This window comes from Muscardinus avellanarius, assembly GCF_963383645.1.
Source record: "Muscardinus avellanarius genome assembly, chromosome: 16".
In the NCBI taxonomy this organism is placed as follows: domain Eukaryota; kingdom Metazoa; phylum Chordata; class Mammalia; order Rodentia; family Gliridae; genus Muscardinus; species Muscardinus avellanarius.
This window is the reverse complement of record NC_137802.1, coordinates 3,907,018-3,929,517: the sequence shown is the minus strand read 5'-3', so window position 1 is coordinate 3,929,517 and position 22,500 is coordinate 3,907,018. Positions and strand designations below refer to the sequence as shown.

General features: G+C 57.7%; 1 protein-coding gene across 1 annotated transcript in view; it reads right to left on the bottom strand.

Annotated features, from left to right (window-relative positions):
- Nucleotides 1–20,886, bottom strand: part of ZFR2 (zinc finger RNA binding protein 2) — a gene marked incomplete at both ends in the record, with an annotated part of 32,513 nt that extends 11,627 nt beyond the window's left edge. Inside the window, 8 exons of the mRNA XM_080713908.1 lie at nucleotides 463–622; nucleotides 1,637–1,819; nucleotides 4,700–4,989; nucleotides 5,045–5,341; nucleotides 5,448–5,516; nucleotides 6,543–6,645; nucleotides 8,317–8,548; nucleotides 20,834–20,886. Of these exons, the coding sequence (XP_080570034.1) occupies nucleotides 463–622; nucleotides 1,637–1,819; nucleotides 4,700–4,989; nucleotides 5,045–5,341; nucleotides 5,448–5,516; nucleotides 6,543–6,645; nucleotides 8,317–8,548; nucleotides 20,834–20,886 (1,387 nt within the window). The remainder of the gene's footprint in view (nucleotides 1–462; nucleotides 623–1,636; nucleotides 1,820–4,699; nucleotides 4,990–5,044; nucleotides 5,342–5,447; nucleotides 5,517–6,542; nucleotides 6,646–8,316; nucleotides 8,549–20,833) is intronic.
- Nucleotides 20,887–22,500: the final 1,614 nt, after the last annotated feature.

The window sequence follows — 22,500 nt, the reverse complement described above, 5'->3', positions numbered from 1 at the left end:
AAAAAAAAACCTCAGATTTAAAATGGAGTTGCCCGGAAAGCCAGGCGTGGGGGCGCGCGCTCGTCATCCCAGCATTTCGGAGGGGGAGACGGGAGGATCGCGGTTCGCGGCCAGCCTCAGCTACTCAGCGAGGCCCTCTGCAACTCAGTGAGACCCGGCTTCAAAATAAAGAATAAAAAATAGGGCTGGGGGTGGAGCTCAGAGGTGGAAGGCCCCTGGGTTCCACCCCCAGTACCGCAAAAAAGAAAAAAGAAAAAGAAAAAAAAAACCCCAAAGCCCTGCCTCCGACCCTGGCCAGTGTAGAGCCCAGAGGTCTGAAATTTCCAAAAAGGCCTCCCATCCAAGGCTCAGGACTGAGCGCCCATTTTCCCGCTCCTGACTGGCACTGAACCCCTCCCCGAAGCCCGGCCCCTGTCGACCACAGACACAGACCAATGGAGGGAGGTCTGAAGGGACACCCACCCTCGCGCGGGCCCGGGGCGCCGGCCGCCCTCCTGGCCGAGGCTGAGCCCCGCGGGGCGCCGTCCGCGGCGCGGGGACCCGGCTTGCCGGTGCTGGGGCTCCTCGGCGTGGGCTCGATCGTGGGAATGGGCTTCCCCAGCCTGGTGTGCAGCTTGAAGACCTGCGAGGGACCCGCCCCTGTCAGAGCCGCCCCGGGAGCCAGGCAGCGCCCCAGGGGCCCCGAGGCCCAACCCAGGCACCCGTCCCTGCCCAGGGTCACCGGGATGCCCCTCACCCCCGCAGAGGGGCCTTCTGAGCTGGTGCAGGCTCGGCACCTCCCGCACCCCAGGGTAATTAGCACTCTTGGAATGATTTGAGTCACCCGCAAAAAAAAAAAAAAAAAAAAAAAAGCATAAAAAAGTGGGGCATTGGGGCATGGTGGCGCACACCTGGAATCCCAGGAATTGGGAGGCTGAGACAAGAGGATCCAGGCTCAAGGCCAGCCTCAGCTACTGAGTGAGGCCCTTTGTTACTCAGTGAGACCCTGTTTCAAAATAAAGACTAAAGCCAGGCGTGGTGGCGCACGCTTGTCATCCCCGCGCTTGGGAGGCGGAGACAGGAGGATCGCGCAGGTTCGAAGCCAGCCGCGCGCGCTGGCTTAGGAGACCCTGTTTCCAAAATGAAAATGTAAAAAATAGGTCTGGGAGTGTAGCCCGGAGGTAGAAGGGCTTCCAGGAACCCCAGTACCACCAAAAAATAAATAAATAAATAAATAAATAAATAAATAAATAAATAATAAAAAATAAAATAAAGAATAAGCCGGGCGTGATGGTGGATGCGTGTAATCCCAGTACTTGTGGGGCTCGGACAAGAGTCGCACAGGCTCGAAGCCAGCCTCAGCTACTTAGTGAGGCTCTCAGCAACTCAGTGAGACCCTGTTTCCAAATAAAATATAAAATAGGTCTGGGAGTATAGCCCGGAGGTAGAAGGCCTCTGGGTTCCACCCCCAGGACCATACACACACACAAAAAAAAGTTTTGGGTTGAAACAGGGTCTCATTAGGTTGCCTAAGAGCTAAGGCTGACCTCAAACCTACGTCCTCAGTGTTCTAGCCAGACGGGGACCTGCACCCCTGACACACATGGAGAATGGGGTTCTCCGGAGACAGGCCCAGAGGCCGAGTGGGGTGCCGAACCTTCTGGTGCTTGGCTCCCCGGATGTGGGCGTTGTAGGCGTCGGCCCCGGTGCAGGACACGGCGCACAGGCCGCAGTGCAGCTGCGCCTGGACCCCGCGCGGGCTGCCGTCGGGCTGCAGGCCGCTCCTCTGCGCCGCCTCCTTCTTGCGGTGCTTCTGCCCCTCCAGGTGATCGCGGTAGGTCTGCGCAGAGGGGGGCGTCACGGCCTGCCCTGGGGACACGGACAGACGCCCGCCCTCCACCCAGTGTGGCATCCCCGGAGCCGCTGGCGGCCTGGGAGCCCAGACTGGAAGCCACAAATGAAGTCTCCTCCTGTGCCCTAAAAATAAGGCCGTCTCTTAAAGAAGTGCCTCCCCAAACCCCAGGCTGGGGGATGCCGTAAGGCTTTTCCAAATCCGGCCTCCGAATCCCAGCGCCTGGGACATTTCCTCCACTGGCTCTTTGGAGGCAGACGCTCTGGGGCCCCCGGTGAGTCACAGGCCCCCGGCAGGCGGACGGCCAGGCCCCAAACATCTGAGCGCACTGAGCGGGGAAATCCACTCATCTCTCCTGGGCCCTCAAGACCAACAGGCCCGGAAAGGAAGCACCCCGGAAAGACAAGGAGCCGCCTCGGGAGAGACCAGGAGGGAGAGACGGCCCTGGGGAGGCGCTGTCCTCCTGGTCGCGGCCTCCTGGACACGCTTGGGATTTCAACTTCCAGACTACATTCTGAGCCGGGCGTGGGGGCGCACGCTTGGAATCCCAGCATTCGGGAGGCTGAGACCAGAGGATGGCGGTTCGAGATCAGCCTCAGCTACTTAATGAGGCCCTCGGCAACTCAGTGAGACCCTGTTTCCAAATAAAGAAAAAAAAATAGGGCTGGGGTGTCACTCCGAGATAGAATGCCCCTGGGCCCCATCCGCAGTACTGCAAAAAGAAGAAAAAGGTATATAAAAATAAATAAATATTGCGGAGTGTTGGCAAGAACCCGGACGCAGGAGCTGGTATTTCGGAGGCGGCTCGTGAGGCCAACTCACCGGACCTCGCGGAGCCCCAGGGAGCCCGGTCCTGTTACTGCTCCCTACCCAGGAGCGCCCGGGGCCCCAGGGGCTGCGGTGGGCCCTCGGGCGGGGGCGCCCAGGCCGAGAAGAGCCGGGGCCATAGGAGAGGCAAGAATAGAGTGACTGTCACCCACAGACGTAAAGAGGGCCGCCTGGGCGCAGCGGCGCACGCCTGTCGTCCAGCCACTCGGCGGACTGAGGCAGGAGGATTGCAAGTTCGAGGCCAGCCTGGCCCAAATGGTGAGACCCTGGGTCGAAAGCAAAAATAAAAAGGGCTGGGGTGTAGTTCGGTGGTGGAGAACGTTGTCTAAAATGCTGGAGGTCCAGGGGCCGCAAAAGAAATATACACACATACATGCATACAAAAGGAAGAGCTGGGCGTGGGGGCGCGCCTGTAAACCCCGGGCTGGGGTACCCAGAAGGGCTCACGGCCCAGCAGAGAGCGGCGGGGGGCCGGCTGATGGGGGGCAAGGTCCGCCTTAGGCTCCTGGGCGGGGGAGGGGCAACTGGTGTGGGCGGGGCCTGGCTCATCTGGGTGGGGCGAGAGGCATGGGCGGGGCCTGGCTCGTCTGGGTGTGGCGGGCCCAGGCCCGCAGAGTGGGGCTGGGGGCTGGAGTCTGGGTGGTCTAGGAGGGGTGGGGCAGGGCCTGGGTAGGTGGGGGACAGAGGCTGATTGGCTTGGGCGGGGCCTAGGAGGGCGCCCCATTGGCTAGGCAGTGTGGGCGGGGCCTGTCTCTGGGGCCTCCGCTCAGCTGACTGGGGAGGCAGCACCTGCCGTTCTGGACTCGCGTTTCTCCACGCTCCAGAGCTTCCTTTCAGCACATTAAAAATGGAACGCGATCAGGGTGTGGGTTTTGCCAAGAGAGAGCTCTGTCATCTATCTTTCCAGGAAAGGAGACTACGATTTTGCCGGGTTATTTCTGGGCTCTAGGACTTAGGCGTGCGTGCGTGCGTGCGTGCGTGTGTGTGTGTGTAAGAAATCTTTCCCTCGGGGAAGCACCGCCTCTCCCGCACACACACACTCGTGCACACACATGCACACAGGGATGCATACATCCACATACACACATGCACACACGTGCTTTTCGGCGTAGCCCCTGACCCGGGGGGCTCGGCGCTGAGCGCCCCAAGTCCCTTTCGCCGTGCTCTGCTTTAAAGCGCCCACGCCCCTGGACGTTGCTCTTGTCTACTCAGGGATTGAATCTAGGGGCTCTACCTCTGAGCTCCACCCCCAGCTCTATTTTAATTAAATTATTTATTGGTGCAGTACTGGGGATTGTAGCCAGGTGCATTCTACCAACCAGCTACACCCTCAGCCTGATTTTTTTTTTTTATTCTTTTTTGGTGTGTGTGGTACTGGGGGTGGAACCCAGGGGCTTTTCTACTTCCGGTCTCTACTCCCAGACCTATTTTATTTTTTATCTGGAAACAGGGTCTCACTGAGTTGCTGAGGGCCTCACTAAGTAGCTGAGGCTGGCTTCGAACCCGCTTGATCCTCCTGTCTCAGCCTCCCTAGTGCTGGGATGACAAGCGTGGGACACCACGCCTGGCTTTTAGTCTTTATTTTGAAACAGGGGTCTGACTAGGTTGCGGACGGCCTCACTAAGTAGCAGAGTCTGGCCATGAACCTGCGATCCTCCTGTCTCAGCCTCCCAAGCACTGGGATGACAAGCGTGCGCCACCACGCCCGGCTCCTATTTTATTTTTATTTTGAAACAGGGTCTTGCTCGGTTGATGAGAGTCTTCTGTGGCAGGCAATGCCCCTGATCCTGAGTATCCATGCTTGCTTTTTGTTTTGTTTTGTGGTACTGGGGGTGGAGTCCAGAAGCATTCTACTTCCAGACTACCCCCCGGCCCTGTTTTATCTTGTTCTGTTCGGAGGCGGGCTCTCCCTGGCTTGAGTCTTGCTATGGGCTGAGGCTGTCTTCAAACCCGCGCCCCCGTTGCGGCCTCCCAAGGGCGGGGATCGCCGGCGTGCGCGCCAGCGCATGCGCACGGGTTTCGCCCTCTCCCATGGCTGACCTGCGGCCCGGCACAGCTGATCTTACAGATGTCGCAGTAATGCATCTGGGGCTGCCGGGGGCCTGGCCTGGGCTTCTGCGGCCGGCTGGACCCCGCGGCGGCGTCGGCCCGGGGGCTGCCTCCCGAGCCCCCCCACGGGGCCGAGCCCACGGGCGCGGAGGGCGGCGAGGGCTGCCGGGGGGGCTCCGGGGGAGGCGAGGGCCGCGCTTGCGTTTGGGGGGGCGGCGGCGGGGGGTAGTAAGAACTGGCGGCCGGGTACGCGGACGCATCGTAGCTTGAGTAACTTGGTCCTGAGAGGGAGAGAAAAATGAGACAGAAGGGCGAGGCACTGAGACTTCCACGTACGCAGGCGCGGGGGGCGACGGCCACGTGGAGGGGGCGTCTCACCCAGGTGGGGTGCAGGTGGGCTCCTAGGGGGACCGGGACCAGAGGCGGCCTCGGGCTGGTGCCCCTGCTTGTGGGGCCCTAGCGGGGCCTTGCCCCCACTGGGCTGGTGCATCACTCGGGGGTCCAGGGAACAGGCATGGATCTGCAGGCCACCCCCTCCACGGTCTCCCCGGCGCGGGGCCGCCTGGCTGGAGGCCACTGGCGGCTCAAGGACCTCCCTGCCCGCGGCCTCTTCCGAAGCCCCGGCATCCTTCTCTGGCACACGGGGTGGAGGGGCTGCGCGTGCCCCACGTGGGCCCTGTGTCGCCCCCAGCGCCCAACAGAACTTGGCTCCTGCCGTCCAGCAAAGCTCACTGAATACCGAGCTCCGCTTCTCCCTCGCCCTCCCCATTCCCGGCCAGCGGGGGACCTGAGGCTCCGGACTCCAGGGCTCATTTGAGAAGCACAGAGGCCCCCTGCAGTCCCACCGCATGGCTTGTATATTTATTTATTTATTATTTATTTATTTATTTTGCAGTACTGGGGATGGAACCCAGGGACATTCTACCTCTGAGCTACACCCCCAGCCCTATTATTTAGTCTTTATTTGGAAACAGGGTCTGAGTTGCAGAGGGCCTCACTAAGTAGCTGAGGCTGCCCGCGAACCACGATCCTCCTGCCTCAGCCTCCCGAATGCTGGGATTACAAACATGCGCCACCACGCCTGGCTTCTACTTTTATTTTTTATTTTATGTATTTTTTTGTGGTCTTCAGCTTCTGAATGCTGAGATTACAAGTGTGGGCTACCACACCCAGAGTTTTTTTTTTTGTGTGTGTGTGGGGGGGGGTCTGGGTATGGAACCCTGGGCATTTGACCTCTGAGCTACACCCCTTGCCCTACTTTTTTATCATTTATTTATTTATTTATTTATTTTGGTGGTACTGGGGTTCCTGGAAACCCTTCTCCGGGCTATACTCCTAGACCTATTTATATATATATATTTTTTTATTTTGGAAACAGGGTCTCCTAAACCAGCGAGGCTGGCTTTGAACCTGCGCGATCCTCCTGTCTCCGCCTCCCAAGCGCGGGGATGACCAGCGTGCGCCACCACGCCCGGCTATCCTTAATTTTGAAACAGGGTCTCACTACGTTGCGGAGGGCTTCGCTAAGTAGCTGAGGCTGTCCGCGTACCGTGATCCTCCAGTCTCAGCCTCCCAAATGCTGTGTTTATAAGTGTGCGCGACCATGCCTGGCTCCCCAGTACCAATTTTGTAAAAAAGCCAGGCATGGTGGCTCGGAGGCAGAATGCCCCTGGGTTCCATCCCCAGACCCACGTGCAATCCTCCTGTCTCAGCCTCCCAAGGACTGGGATGACAAGTGGCCCCCCCACACCTGGCCCACAGAGGGAACTTGAGCGAGGTCCCCCGGGGTCCCCGCTGCCTCCTCTTCCCCACCCTCCGCCCTGCGCACACCCACCTGGCTGGCAGAGGGAGTCCGTGGCCTCGGTCGGGGCCGGCTCATAGTACTGTCTGTCTACGTAGCTCCGGGAGGCCATGGGCGGCCCGTAGCTGTAAGTGTCCTGCAGGAGGAAGGGGAAGCGGGTCAGGACCTGGGCAGCTGTGTTCACACCACACTCAGAACTCACTCCTTTGTTTCCCCCGAGCTGAGCCCGCTTGTGGAGTCGGATGCAGTGAGGGGCAGGCGGACGGGGCAGCGCTCACGGATCTGAGGACAGTTTACCTGTGACCGTCACGGGGCTCTAGCGGCCGGGTGGAACTCTCAAGAGGGGGCTGGTCTTGTGTCTGTTGTCTTTTGCAATACTGGTGATTGAACCCAGGGGTGCTCTACCACTAAACAACACCCCCCCAGTCCTTTTAAATTAAAAAAAAAATTTGGGGGGTACTGGGAATGGAACCCAGAGGCATTGTGCCTCCAAGCTACACCCTCAGCCCCATTTTTAAGTCTTTTTTATTGTTGAAACAGGATCTCACTATGTTGCAAATAGCCTCGCTAAGTAGCTGAGGCTGTCCACAAACCGTGATCCTCCGATCTCAGCCTCCCTAATGCTGGGATTATAAGCAAGCGCCAGCACGCTCAACTTTTTTTTTAATTTTGAAACAGGGTCTTGTTAAGTTGCTGTGGCTGACCTCCAACCTGCAATCCTCTAAGTACTGGGGTTATAGATGTGCGCCACTGTGCCTGGCTGCAGCTCATTTTATTTTATTTTATTGTGATGCTGGGATTAAACCCAAGGGCAGTCTGCCTCCAACTTGCACCCCCAGCCCAATTTTTTGTTTTATTTATTTATTTATTTATTTATTTATTTATTTATTTATTTTGCAGTACTTGGGATGGGATCCAGGGGCATTCTACCTCCAAGCTACAGCCCTAGCCCAATTTTTTATTTTTTATTTTGAAACAGGGTATCATGAAGTTGCAAAGGGCCTCACTAAGTAACTAAAACTGTCTAATCCTGATCCTCCTGTCTCAGCCTCCCAAATGCTGGGATTACAAGCGTGTGCCACCACGCCTGTCTTTTATTCTTGATTTCTGGAACAGGGTCTCACTGAGTTGCAGAGGGCCTCACTAAGTAGCTGAGGCTGGCTGCGAACCTGCGACCCTCCTGTCTCAGCCTCCCAAGTACTGGGATTACAAGCGTGCGCCACCTCGCCCGGCTCTTTTTTTTTTTTTTTTTTTTTTTTTTTTTAATTTTGAGACCGGGTCTTGTGAGTTGCTGAGACTGACCTCCAACCCATGACCCTCCTGTCTCAGCCTCCCTGAGTCCCTGGGACGACAGGCGTGGCCACTGTGCCTGGGGGTGGGGAGGTTGGACTCCTGGTAGGGGCTGAGCGAGGAGGAAGGTGGCCTCTGCTGGGGGCTGGGCTGGGGTCGCTGGGTAGCCCTGGTTGCTGTTTGCTGGCTTGAATGGAGACAAGGTGTGGGGGACAGTAACTGGAGGAGGGGACTGGCCACAGTCGGCACGGACCCCCGTGTAGCACCGAGTGTAGACACAGTAGCCAGACGGGAAGAGCCCAAGCTTCGAGATGCCGGCATCCATCCCATGGTCCTGGGGAGCCGCGCAGGCAGCCCTCCCCTTAGGAGTAACCATAATTTAGCTGATCTCCCCAGGACACGGTGCTCGAAGGGGACGTCACTGTACAGAGGCCCGTGAGGGGGCCCGGGGGAACAGGCCCACGCATCCACACCGTGCCACCACATCCGCTTCCCGGCAGCCCCAGGTGCTGGGTACCTGGTAGGTGGGCGCAGCGGTGGGCGTGGGGACGGGCTCCTGGGGCCGGCCGCCGTAGCCGAAGTCCTGGCCGGAGAGGGGCTGGTAGCAGCCGTACCCCGCCGGAGCTGGGCTGGCTGGTTGGGTGGCGGGGGCGAAAGCCAGGCTCAGGGTGGGGTCCAGCCCGGGAGCGGGCTGCGCAGCGTAGCTGGCCCCGGCGGTGGGCAGGGGGAAGGCCATGGGCGGCTGAGCGCTGAAACCACACACAAACACAAAGCCCAAGCGGGTCAGGTGCGAATCCCCACAACTGCGGCACCGGGGACCTAACGCAACGCTGCCCCTGGCCACCCACCTGGCGCAGGGCTGCCCGTGCCCGCTGAGCCTTCCCCGGCCCCTGGCACAGCCCCCAGCGCGTCTCCCAAATCACCACCATCTCGCCACCGCCCTGGAACATGGGGCTGTTGTACCCATTTACAGATAGGGCATCCGAGCCACGGCACCAACCCCTCACCTTCTCCGGGACAATGCTGTACCACGGGTCCCTTCTCATGGTGGGGCTTTCACCAGGGTAAAGACCCTGCTGATCAGGATGAGGGGGTTACCTCCTGATAAAACCCATCTGAGCTGAAGGTATCAAATGTGTCTAAAGCTGAGCATGGGGGCACACTTGTAATCCCAGCATGGGAGGGGAGGCGGAGACTTGGAGGCCCTCTGCAACTCAGTGAGACCCTGTTTCAAAAAATAAAAGACTAGAGCCAGGTGTGATGGCATTCGGGAGGCTGAGACCGGAGGATCGCGGTTCGAGGACGGCCTCAGCTACTTAGTGAGGCCCTCTGCAACTCAGTGAGACCCGGTTTCCAAATAAAGAATAAAAAATAGGGCAGGGGGTGTGGCTTGGAGGTCAAATGCCCCTGGGTTCCACCCCTAGACTCACACACACAAAAAGTAAATAAAATACTAAAAAAAATAGGGCTGTGGGTGTAGCTCAGAGGTAGAATGTCCCTGGGTTCCATTCCCAATACAAAAAAAAAAAAAAAAAAAAAAAAAGAAAGAAAGAAAGAAGAAAACACCTCCGAGATGAAAAGGAACAACCAAGCCTGGTACTTTATTTCCAGCACTGGGGATGGAACCCAGGGGCATCGTGCCTCTGAGCCACACCCCCAGCCCTATTTTTTCAGTCCTTTTATTTTGAAACCGGGTCTCACAGAGTTGCCGAGGGCCTCGCTAAGTAGCCGAGGCTGTCCGCGAACCGCGATCCTCCAGTCTCAGCCTCCCGAGTGCTGGGATGACAAGCGCGCGCCACCACGCCGGGCTAAGCCTGGTGTTTTATTTTAAAGGGGCTCTTCTGTCTTTTGGGAACAGGGATCAAACCCACAGCACTGCACCTGCAAAGCAGGCGCTTTGCCACTGAGTTGCATCCGGCCCCAAAGCCTGGTCCTTTAGATCAATGCAATTCCCGAGGCCCTTCGTGAAAATACGGTAGAAAAATACAGTATACATAACCCAGGTTATGTATACGCCTTCTCAGGCTTAGCTTTCCTAGTTCCTGTGTTTTTTTGTTTGTTTGTTTGTTTTGTTTTGTTTTGTTTGCAGATCTGGGGATGGAATCCAGGGGCATTGGACCTCTGAGCTACACCCCCTGCCCTATTTTTTATTCTTTACTTTGAAACCGGGTCTCACTGAGTTGCCGAGGGCCTCACTAAGTAGCTGAGGCTGCCCGCGATCCTCCGGTCTCAGCCTCCCGAATGCTGGGATGACAAGCGTGCGCTACCACGCTCGGCTAGTGCCATGGTTTTTAAAAAATATTTATTTATTTTTGCAGTACTGGGGATTGAACCCAGGAGCCTTCTACCTCCGAGCGACACCCCCAGCCCTGTTTTTAATTCTTTATTTGGAAACAGGGTTTCACTGAGTTGCAGAGGGCCTAAGTAGCTGAGGCTGGCCTTGAGGTGCGATCCTCCTGTCTCACCCTCCCAGTACTGGGATTACAAGCGTGGGCCACATTTTCTGTTTGTTTTTGCAGTACTGGGGATGGAACCCAGGAGCATTCTACCTCTGAACTACACCCCCACCCAGCCCTATTTTTTTTCTTTCTTTCTTTCTTTTTTCTTTTTTTTTTTTTTTTTTTGCAGATCTGGGGGTGGAGCCCAGGGGCATTTGACCTACAAGCTACACCCCCTGCCCTATTTTTTATTTTGATTTGTTTGTTTAGTTTTTTTTTTTTTGCCGGTCTGGTGATGGAACCCAGGGGCACTCTACCTTCGCGCTACACCCGCTGCCCTATTTGTTATTTTGAAACGGGGTCTCACTGAGTTGCAAACGGCCTAAGTAGTAGCTGAGGCTGTCCGTGAACCGCGATCCTCCTGTCTGGGCCTCCCAAATGGTAGGATTACAAGCGTGCGCCACCACGCCCGGCTTGTGCGCCACATTTTTAAATGGTTAGAGTTAAAATGGCGATACTGCTTGGCACATGAAGATTAGGTGAAATTCTCTTCTTGGCTTTCAAAAACATGGCATTCCAGCAGCCCGCAGTAAGCCCACGGTGCAGTGTGACGGGCCACGGGGTCCCGCCGCGCTGAGGGACTGGGTTCCATGTCTGCAAACGTCACAGCGGCGCTGGACCCGTGACCACCGGGAAGCGCCGATTGCTGGGCCCTTGCGCTCAGGACCTCGGAGGAGAAGGGGCGCGGCCAGGCCTCCTGAGCTCACCGCGCCAGGATGGCCTGTGGTCACTACGTCGTCATGAGCTGGATCGGGCGGTGTACAAGGATGCCGGGCACGGCGGGGGCTGAGCGCAGGGTGCAGGATCAGGGAGATCACGGAGGAGGGGAAGACAGCTGCGGTGTCACGGCTTCAGCAGAGCAGGGAATGGCCGGCTCCTAAGGAAGTCTGTGCCCAAGCCGGGCATGGCGGCGCACGCCGGCCATCCAGGCACTTGGGAGGCTGAGACAGGTGGAGTGTGGGCTAGCGGCCAGCCTTAGCAATTTACATGCTGGGATTACAAGCCCGGCAACCACGAAGTCTCTTGTGATTGGCTTCCAGACAGGTGCTGAAGCCCTTAGACTAGACCCGGCAGGCCGTTCCAGACGGCAGTTTGGTGCAGGCCGAGGGACCAGCTGAGACGGGCGGCCACGGAGATGGCGGGTGATGGTAGATGAGGGTCGAGACCCCGGGAGCCCGGAAGCAGTCTCCAGGGCTGAGGCTGAGACGGGGCCAGGGATCGTGCCTCGGCGTGGCGAGAAGACACCGGCTTCAGCGGACCTGAGGGTCCTGGGAGGGGATATGGCAGCTGTGACTGAAGGGAAGAGGGGCAGGAGGCAGGAGATGTGGACGACTCTCCCCACCAAACACCAGGCTGGGGCCCAGGGGCGGCGAGAGCGGCCCTCTGGGTCCCTGAGGCGAGACGCAGAGGCGGGAGGGGGGAGTGGGGGGTGACTGCGGTCAGGCCGCCCTCTGGGGTGACTTTTTTTTTTTTGCTTTGGGAATTGGATTGACCCCAGGGGCATTCTACCTCTGAGATATATCCCTTTTAATATATATTTATTAGGGTACTGGGGATGGAACCCAGGGGTATTCTACCTCCGAGCTACACCCCCAGCGCTATTTTATTGTTTGGAAACAAAGTCTTGCTGGGTTGATGAGAGTCTCACTTCTTGCTAAGGCTGTCCTCAAACCTGTGACCCTCCTGTCTCAGCCTCCCAAGTACTGGGATGACAGCGTGTCCCACCGTGCCTGCTCTTGGACCTATTTTTAATTTATTTTATTTTATTTTATTTCTTTGTGGTACTGGGGGTGGAAGCCAGGTGCATTCCACCTCCGAGCGACACTCCCAGCTCTATTTTTTTTTTTTTTTGGTACCAGGGCTGAAATCCAGGGGCATCATACCTCTGAGCAAATGAGGCAGAATGCCCATACGAACATGAGCGAGGTAGAATAACACCCATGGGTTCTATCCCTGGTACCGCAAACAAAACAAGAAAGAGAGAAAGAAAGAGAGAGAGAAAGAAGGAAGGAAGGAAGGAAGGAAAGAAAGAAAAGAAAAGAAAAGAAATGAAATTTGCTCCCAGGGCTCAGGAGGCCCTGGCGCTCGGGGTCTGGGGAGCCTTCGTGCCAGGTCCCTGTGCGATGGTTTCAGGACACTACTGGGTGCCAGGCCTCGATCCTGCTGGCAGGGGAGCCCTGTCTGCTCGTGCCTGAGGCAGCCACACTGGTGGTGCGTGGGTTCCAGAGGGGAGATGCTGCCTGCATGGCCTGGTTCTAGGCAAGCGCCTCCACACACTGGCCGCCCTGTGCTCCGGGTCCTGCGTCTCCCCAGGAAGCACGTAACGACCCCGTGCGCCCCTTTCCAGCAGCAGCAGCTGCAACACTGGGGTCTCCTCTCAGTGTCCCTCTCGGCCCCTCAGCCACAGTCCTGCAGGGGCAAACGGCGCCCCCCAGGACAAGATGGGGAGGAACAGTTGATGCCGCCGGGGCCTGGCAAAGGATGAGGGGGCTCCGGGTGCAGGAGCTGGGGGTGTGGGGCCTGCAGCGCCCGCCCGGCTGTCCGCCTGGCTCTGGCCCGTGTGCGGCCCTGGGCCCGCACCTTCTTTCTCAGCCTCCGCTCACCCACCTGGAGCTGGGACCCTACAGTGAAAATCCCGTGCTCCTGGGCCAGCACGTGATGCTGAGAATCAGGTCTCTGTGAAAGCGTGCGCGTGTGTGTATGTGTGTGTGTGTGTGTGTGCACGCGCACGCGTGTTGATGATTAGACCCAGGGGCATTCTACCTCTGAGGCACACCCCCGGCCCTTTTAAATTTTTTTTATTTGAAACTGTCTCGCTAAGTCAGTGGAGAACCTCGCCAAGTCGCCTAGAGGTTGGCCTCAAACCTGTCATCCTCTGGCTGGGGACGGTGCAGACACGGCTGTTCTGACAAGCAAATGTGCCCTTGGGCTGGAGTGAACATGGCGGAAGCGGATTCGCTCCGGGAAGGCCGGCCTGAACCAATGAGCGGGCCTCCCTGCCACCACCGCTACATGGCCGGCCTGGCAGGATGGCCGGCTGCTGTTTCCATGACAACAAGGCCCAAGGATGGGGGGGGGGTTGCTCAGGCGGGAAGCCGCTTGGGAGCGGGCAGTACTTCTTGCTGGGTGGAGGCCCCGGTGTCCTGGCTGCCAGCCCAGTCCTGGCCCCCAGGCTGACATCTTGGGACAGCCTCTCGCAGGCCTGCAGCTTTCCTATCTGTTTGGGGTGCCACGGGGTGGGGAGGAAGCCAAGTTTTCTCGGGCAAATCTAGACTGGATTCAGGTGCAGATGTGGCCAGTCCCGGGGATACAATTTGGTTCTCGAGGTCACCGAACTGCTGGGGACACGGAGGCCCAGGGCACAGGGGGCGGGGTCTCGGCTGGCGAAGTCCAGGTCCTCTGTGGCACGCTCCTGCTTCTCCCAAGGGACCAACGGGGCCTTCTACAGCTCAAGGCAGTGGAAAACGTCCAGAGACCGTCAGGAAGGAGGACTGACTGGTCATTCCATTTGCATACGATGGTGCTTTCTGCCGGACATCACATCCGAAAGACTACTCAATGCGAACACAAAAATATAGGCCGAAACGTTAGCATCCGAGGAACAAAAAGTTAAGAGGAAGAGAGAACTCTGAGTCTTTGTTTTGAAAGTTTGGATTGTAGCCGCGTGCAGTGACATACGCCAGTCATCTCAGCACTTGGGAGGCCGAGACAGGAGGATTGCAGGTTGGAGGCAGCCTCAGCAACTTGGCAAGACCCTGTTTCAAAATTAACACCAAAACGGACTAAGGGTAGCTCAGAGGTAGAATGCCTCTGGGTTCAATCGCAAGTAGCAAGAACAAAAGAATCCCTACAACCACGACATACGTGTATTTTTATTTTGCTTTGTCTTGTTTATGAGGCGCTGGGACCCAGAGTCTCACGTGCGCTAACCCGTGAGCCACACGCCCAGCCCCATGCGCTATGTTCAACTTATCAAAGCTGATATTTCTTAGCTGATTTTAACTTTTGCTTTTAACTAGGCAGGTCTGATGTGCATTCTTCATGTGAAATATCCATTACAGTCCCAGACGATACTCAGACACGGTCAAAGGGCCCCAGCAACGGATATTTGGGCTCCTAGGAAGTAACAAACCGGTTTTTTACTTTGTTTTTAACCCGGGGATTAAACTTCAAAACGATGTCTTTCTAAGCTACACTCCATACTCTTTCGTTTTTATTGAAACAGGGTTTCTCTGAGTTGCTGAAGCCACTAACCCGGCGATCCTCCCATCTCAGCCTCCCAAGCACTGGGCTTTTGGGCATGCGTTACCAGGCCTGGCGGTTTCTGTTTTTGTGGTTCTAGGGATCGAACCCGGGGCACTGTACCACTGAGCTGCAACCCCAGGCCTGTGACCCTCCTGTCTCAGCCTCCCAAGTACCGGGATGACAGCGTGTCCCACCGTGCCTGCGCCCAGACCTATTTTTTATTTATTTTTTTATGGTACTGGGGGTGGAACCCAGGGGCATTTTACCTCTGAGCTACACCCCCAGCCCTATTTTTTATTCTTTATTTGGAAACAGGGTCTCATTATGTTGCGGAGGGCCTCACTAAGGAGCTGAGGCTGGCCTTGAGCTGCGATCCTCCTGTCTCTGCCTCCCAAGGACTGGGATGAGAAGCGTGCGCCGCCACGCCTGGCTGCAATCTTCCGAAGGTAGCTCCCAACCAGGGCCGGCCCGGTCTTTCTGGTGAGTCGGGTCAGTGCCAAGCCGAGACTTCTAGAGAACCGGGGCTGCGCATGACTGGGCTCTCCTGAACTTGTCTTCCATTCTGCTGAAGGGCATACGGCCCCGCAGAGGGCGCCGGTGATGGGGGCCCTGGTGGCCACGTGCTGAGGAACATGGGTTTGCTGGCGCTGGGCTGATGGACGGGGCAGGGCAGGTCTGGGCGAGTGTCCGTCCAGGGGCAGTGCTGCAGAACGGACGTCCACCAGGATCCGGTCACCAGACTTCCGTGGACATTTCTGGGGTGGTCTGTGATACTCCTGGTGTTTGCATGAGGGAGCCCCCCCAAGGGGCTGCGCCCTCCGAGGTGATAAGAGGGGCGGGGTGGACCAGCAGTGGGGACGTTTAGGATCAAAAGGACTGGCTTTTTTGTGGTACTGGGACCGAACCCAAACGCATTCCACCTCCAAGCTATACCCCCAGCCCTATTTTATTTTTATTTTATTTTTTGTAGTACTGGGGATAGAACCCAAGGGCATTCTACCTCTGAGTTATACCTTCAGCCCTTTTTTTTTTTTTTTTGGTGGGTCTACGGGTGGACCCCAGGGACATTTGACCTCCGAGCTATATCCCCAGCCCTATTTTTTTATTCTTTATTTTGAAACCGGGTCTCACTGAGTTGTGGAGGGCCTCACTAAGTAGCTGAGGCTGTCTGGGAACCACGATCCTCCAGTCTCAGCTTCCCACATGCTGGGATTACGAGCATGCACCATCACGCCCGGCTATCCAGCCCTATTTTTTATTCTTTTTATTTTGAAACCAGGTCTCACTGAGTTGCAAAGGTCCTCACTAAGTAAATGAGGCTGTCAGCCAACCACGATCCTCTTGTCTCAGCCTCCCCAATGCTGGAATTACAAGCGTGTGCCTCCATGCCCGGCTCCTATTTTATTTTTTATTTCAAACAGTCTTGCTAAGTTGCGGAGGGCCTCACTAAATTGCTGAGGCTGGCTTCACACCTGCGACCCTCCTGTTTTAGCCTCCCAAGTAATGGGATTACAAGCGTGTGCTACCATGTCTGGCTCTTATTTTATCTTTTTTTTTTTTAATTTAAAAACAGGGTCTCACTACATTGCTGAGACTGGCCTCGAACCTGCGATCCTCCTGTCTTAGCCTCTCAAGTACAGGGACCACAGGCATGCACCACCATGCCCAAACCTAGCTTTTTTTATTTTTTATTTTTTTTTGCAGTACTGGGGATGGAACCCAGGGGCATTCTACGTCTGAGCTATACCCCCAGCCCTATTTTTTCTTCTTTATTTTGAAACAGGGTCTCACTGAGATACAAAGGGCCTCACTAGTAGCTGAGGCTGTCCACGAATTGCAATCCTCCTGTCTCAGCCTCCCAAATGCAGGGATTACAAGTATATGCCACCATACCACGACAAACCTGGCTTTTAAAAAGTTTTAATTCGGCCAGGCATGGTGGCACATGCTTATAATCCCAGTACTGGGACAGGAGGATCACAGGTTTCCAGCCAGCCTCAGCTACTTAGTGAGGCCCTCCGCAACTTAGTGAGATTCTGTTTCCAAATAAAATATATTAAAAAAAATAGGTCTGGGGGAATAAACTGGAGGTAGAAAGCCCCTGGGTTCCATCCCCAGTACCATAAATAAATAAATAAATAAATAAATAAATAAATAAAATCAAACATTTAACCCAGTGGCCTTCACACACTGGGCTCTGCTCCTGGGAGCTCTCCGATCCAACGCTGTCATTCAGCAGAACCATCTTTCCTTGATATAAAATACTGCAGGATCAGAAACGAAGCCAGCGCAGCAGCGGACGGGGACAAACAAACCACCTAGAACCTGTATGTTGAAGGGGAAGTGTTGGTGCCAACACGCTGACCTAGGGGGACCCCCAGGAGATTTACAGGGGAGGTTTTTACCCAAAAACCTAAGTGCAGGAGCTCGGCGCAGACAGAGACGGTCAGCGCCCAACTGCCGGTGGGTGCCCTGGTGCCTGGGGACACCCAAGGGAACGAGGGCCAAGCCCCGAGGGGTGGTCACGTCAAAGGAGCACCATGACGCCTCGCACGCATCCACTTTTTTTTTGGGGGGGTGGTACTGGGGTTCCTGGAAGCCCTTCTACCTTCGGGCTACACTCCCAGACCTATTATATATATTTTTATTTGGAAACAGGGTCTCTTAAACCAGCGCGGCTGGCTTCGAACCTGCGCGATCCTCCTGTCTCCGCCTCCCAAGCCGGGGATTACAAGCGTGCGTCGCCACGCCCGGCCTAGCCTTTTTTATTTTTGAAACAGGGTCTCACTAAGTTGTGAAGAGCCTCGCTAAGTAGCTGAGGCTGGCCGCAAACCGCGATCCTCCCTTCTCAGCCTCCTGAATGCTGGGATGACAGGTGTGCGCCACCACGCCCGGCTTATTTTTTTGTCTTGAAACAGGGTCTCACTGAGTTGCTGAGACTGGCCTTGAACCTCTGATCCTTCTGTACCAGCCCTCCTAGTCCAAGGATAACAGGCGTGTCACTGCCCTGGCCGGGTGTGCAATGTGTGTTACACAGTTGAGGCCACAGAGGCCCTGGACCTGGATAAACACCTCACGGGCCTGGGAAAGCAAAGAGAGGATTGGAAGGGGTGTGTGAGCCCGGCGTCCATTCTCTTTGCCTTATGTGTTAGTAAGAAGTTGGGCCTTGGAGAAACTGCAGGTCTGGGCCTGATCTGGATCCTACGAGAGCCGGAGAGAGCCTGGAAAACTCTCGGTTTCCAGGGGACCCCGACCCCTGTCTGGGTGGAACTGTCCACTGCTGCTGGGCTCGCAGAATCCACCACCAGGGAGGACCACTGGGGGCGCGGGCGCCTCCAAGGGCGGGCGCCCCCCATTTCTGCCCACCTGAGTTGCTTGAAAAGGCTCAGAAGACTTTTTTACTTGTGTTTGTGCTGGTCTGGGTTCTCACTGGAGCTCTAAGTTGGCGGAGGAGGGGGGTCTCATGAGTTCCAAGGCTGGCCTCCGACTCGCAATCCTCCTGCCTCAGTCTCCCAAGGAGCTGGGATGACAGGCGTGCGCCGCTGGGCCTGGCTGGCTTCTTCATTTTTATTTTTAGTTTTTTATGGTTCTGGGGGGTCGAGCCCAGAGGCTCTCTACCTCTGTAGTTTCCTTTTTCTGAAAAGTGGGCTGGGGGTATAAGTTCAGAGGTAGAATGCCCCAGGATTCCAACCCCAGAACCACACACACACACACACACACACACACACACACACACACACACACACACGAACACAGAGACTGAGTTCCCTAGCACAAATCACTTCCCAACAGAGAAGGCCCGGGTGACTGGATATCATTCAAATAATGCTAATCATCCTGTTTCCAGATTTGGTGAGGTTGGTCATGGTGGCGCACGCTCGTCATCCCAGCACTCGGGAGGCTGAGACCAGAGGATCGCGGTTCCTGGACAGCCTCAGCTACTAAGTGAGGCCCTCTGCAACTCAGTGAGACCCTGTTTCAAAATAAAGAATAAAAAATAGGGCTGGGGTGTAGCTCGGAGGTAGAATGCCCCTGGGCTCCATCCCCAGTATTGCAAAATAAATAAATAAATAAATAAATAAAATAAAACCTTGGTGAGGCTGAGTTTTCTTTGGCTGCGGCTCCGACAGTCCTTTAGGTTTACTTCCTCTCTAGGCTTTTCTCGAAGGACAACACGCCGTCTCGGAGACAATTCCAGACACAAACGCGCCCGACACCCGGTGGATGACAGTGCTGCGTCATTAGCCAAGTGTCTGTCCTACTGCCCGAGCCACGGCGATACAGAAAATAGCTGCGCTGAGGCGAACGACCACAGCCAAAACAAACCAGCCAGCCATCGGGGCTCAGGGGCGTCTCCACAGCGCAAACACCCAATTTCCCCTCTGGGAGGTAATCAGCTCAGAAGCCTAACATCCAGGTATTGCGCACACGGAGACCAGAGAGAGCCAGGCAGGCAGGCAGGCGCCGACGCCGGGCCAGGCCACCAGCCAGGTCCTGCTCCTGCGCCTGGCACTGGGCAACCAGACTGCCCCCGAGTGCCCCGGGGACGGCAGAGACGGGCGAAATGCTCTGCCCAGGAAGACAGCAGCCGCGCGTTTTCTCCTCATCAAAAGGTCTGGGGCTAGCCAAGTCCAATTCCAGAGAAGCCACTAGGGGTGCCGACACCGAGAGCGCCCCTGCCGCCCAGGCCGGCCTGCCTTCTCGTTAGGATTCTGTGCAGAGCCCACCGCGGCATCGCCGCCAGCCCCAGGCTAAGCTCCCGCTGCCGCGGCTGGCTGACGGGAATCCACTGTCCACTCAGAACAGCAGTGACCCGCGTGGTCAACGCCGCAGGCTGGGGACGCTGGTCGGGACCACAGGGTGGGTTCCGTGGGGCCCCAGAGGCCAGGCCACCAGTTGGGAAGGGACATGAAGGGGGCACGGGGTCCCTCCCCAGGGATGACTGCCCGCTGCCGGACCGCACTGCGTCTTGGGTGACAGGACAGCAGAGGTGCCCTGAGGAGGAGCACAGGGAGGACGGCAGAGTGCGTGCCTGGTATGCTGAGTGTCCCTCCCAAACAGCCCTCCTCCCTGCTGTCCTCTGCCCTTGCCCCCACCCCCATCTCTCCTCTCAAACATCTGGGCGCCATCCTGGGCTGGTTCCTAAATACCAAGTACCCAAAGCGACGGTGGGTGTCAACATCCCAGCTCCCTCCCTCCCTCCTCCTCTCCCACTGGCCCCCTCCCCTGGACACCCCTGGTTCCCCCTCCTACTGGGCCTCAGCCCCCCCTAAGTCCTTGCCCTGCTCCTCAATGACACCCCCCTCTGCTCCAGCCTGCCCCTTCCCGGTGCCCCCTAGGCCTCTGATTTCTCTTCTGATGCACTTTCCAACCACCTCTTAGCGAGGCACCTCAACCCAGGTCTCTGCCTGGCTGTGACCCCCCCTTCCTTCCTTCTCAGCCACCCGGGATCAGGACCCCAACCTCGGCACCGCCTTGCTCCACCCGGGATCAGGACCCCAACCTCGGCACCGCCTTGCTCCACCCGGGATCAGGACCCCAACCTCGGCACCGCCTTGCTCCACCCGGGATCAGGACCCCAACCTCGGCACCGCCTTGCTCCACCCGGGATCAGGACCCCAACCTCGGCACCGCCTTGCTCCACCCGGGATCAGGACCCCAACCTCGGCACCGCCTTGCTCCACCTGGGATCAGGACCCCAACCTCAGCACCGCCTTGCTCGGCCAGTCTCACCTTCCCTCCTCCCCCCATTAGCGGTCAGTGTCCTCTGCCCCGACCCCTCCCTACTGGCTCGAACCCCTCCTCTCGCCCGCATCCATCAGCGGCCAGCCCCCTCCCAGGCCGGCCCCCCGCTGCCCGCCAGTCACCCCGGGACGTCTCTCTCCCCGGGGTCAGCGCCCGAGGCCTCCACTCCTCCGGGCTGGACGCCCTCCTCCGGGATCTGCTTCCTCCTCTCCTTCAGGGTCAGCGCCCCTGCAGACTCGGCCTGGCCGCCCTCCCCCCATCACACGTCGGCGCCCCCGGCCCGCCAGGCCTCTGGAAGGTCTCCGGGTCGCCCCTCAGGACGGTGTCCCCAGCCCCACCTCGGCCCGCATCAGGGGTCGCATCGGGGGTCGGCCTCCTCGGTGGAGGCTCCAGCCCGCGGCCCGGGCCCCAGCGCAGGGTCCTCCCTCCCCGCGGGGCCGCGGCCCGAGCCCGCATCGAGATGGCGGCCCGCCGGCGCCTCCAGGCTGCTCCGGGCGGCCCTCCTGGGGTCCGGCCGTGCGGGCCCGGGCGGGACACGGGCGTTACCTGGACTGCGGGCCGGCGACCTGCGCGAAGCCGGAAGGGCCACATGCGGCCATCTTGGCGTCTTCCCCGGCCAGCAGCCGCTGACGTCACTGGCCCCGCCCCTCAGCCGGAGCCCCGCCTCCCCTCCAGCCAGTCAGCGTGAGGGTCTCAGTGCAAGCCCCGCCCCTCACGAACGCCCCTTCCTGAAGCCACGCCTTCTTGAGCGGCTCTGCGGGCCTCTGCTCAGGCTCCGCCCACAACCAGGCCCCGCCCCTCGCCCGGAGCCCCGCCTTCTCCTTAACCAGTCGGTGTGAGGGTCTCTGTTCAAGCCCCGCCCCATCCCAGCGCCCCCATCCTGAAGCCACGCCTTCTTTAATGGCTAGGCTATGCGGGCCTCTGCTTAAGCTCCGCCCACAGTCGAGTCCCGCCCTCACCAGGGTCCCGCCTATCCTTTAACCAGTCAAGTGTAAACCCCTGCCCCATCACAAGCTCCCCTTCCTGAGGCCACGCCTTCTTTAACTGCTGCAGGACTTTACTCAAGCTCCGCCCACAGCTAAGCCCCGCCCTTACTGGCGTCCCGCCTTTCCTTTAACCAGTCCTTGTGAAGGTTTCTGTCCAAGCCCCGCCCTTGTCACAAGCTCCCCCTTCCTGAAGCCACGCCTTCTTTAGCTGCTCAGCTTTGCAGGCCTCTGATTAAGCCCCGCCCACAGCTAAGCCCCGCCCTCACTAAAGTCCCACCTTCCCTTTAACCAGGCACTGTGAGGGTCTCTGTTTAAGCCCCGCCCCTGTCACAAGACGCCCCTTCCTGAGGCCACGCCTTCTTTAGCTGCTCAGCTATGTGGGCCTCTGATCAAGCTCCGCCCACAGGCAAGCCCCGCCCTTACTGGCGTCCCGCCTCTCCTTTAACCAGTCAAATGCGACGGTCTCTGTTCAAGTCCCGCCCCCTGTCACCAGCTTCCCACTTCCTGAAGCCACGCCTTCTTCAACGGCTCAACTGTGTAAACCTCTACTCAAACTCTACCCCAAATCACAAGCCCCGCCCCTTACTGTCTCCCACCTTCTTCTAACCACTCAGATATGCAAAAAGCTGCTCAAGTCCCGCCCCTTCACAAGCCTCGCCCCCATTGTTGCCTCACCTTTCTTTAACCAATCAGATTTGAGGTTCTTTACTCAAGCCTGGCCCCACCCCACAAGTCCCGCCCCTGTCACGAAGCCCCGCCTCTGGTTGGAGCACTACCTTTCTTTAACCACTCAGATGTGCGGGTCTCTGAGGAAGCCCCGCCCCTGACCCAAGCCCCGCCCCTTACCTAGGGCCCCGGAGGCCCTGGCTAGGAAGTACCCTTGCCATCCATGGGGCGTGGTGTTCCTCTGCCCCACGGAGGAGGCAGCCACAGGGCGGTGAATTCTTGGACGGACACCATGGATGATTTAGCGGATGGCACTGTTCCGTGTCTTGCTGACCGTGTGTGGCCACTAGAAATGGTCTGTCGGGCCTGGCAAAGGCAGCCCTCTCCCCATGCCCTGGCCAGAGTCCAGCGAGGTAATGACACATGGCCTCCTTCCAAAGCTCTCCAGTTCTAATTAGCCAGTGAAGGCTGCGTGCGTTTTAGAAAGGCAGGTCTGTTTCGGTGTTTTCTTCAGGGCGCATGGTAACTTTTCTCCAATTACTGATTTCAAGCATTGGGCCT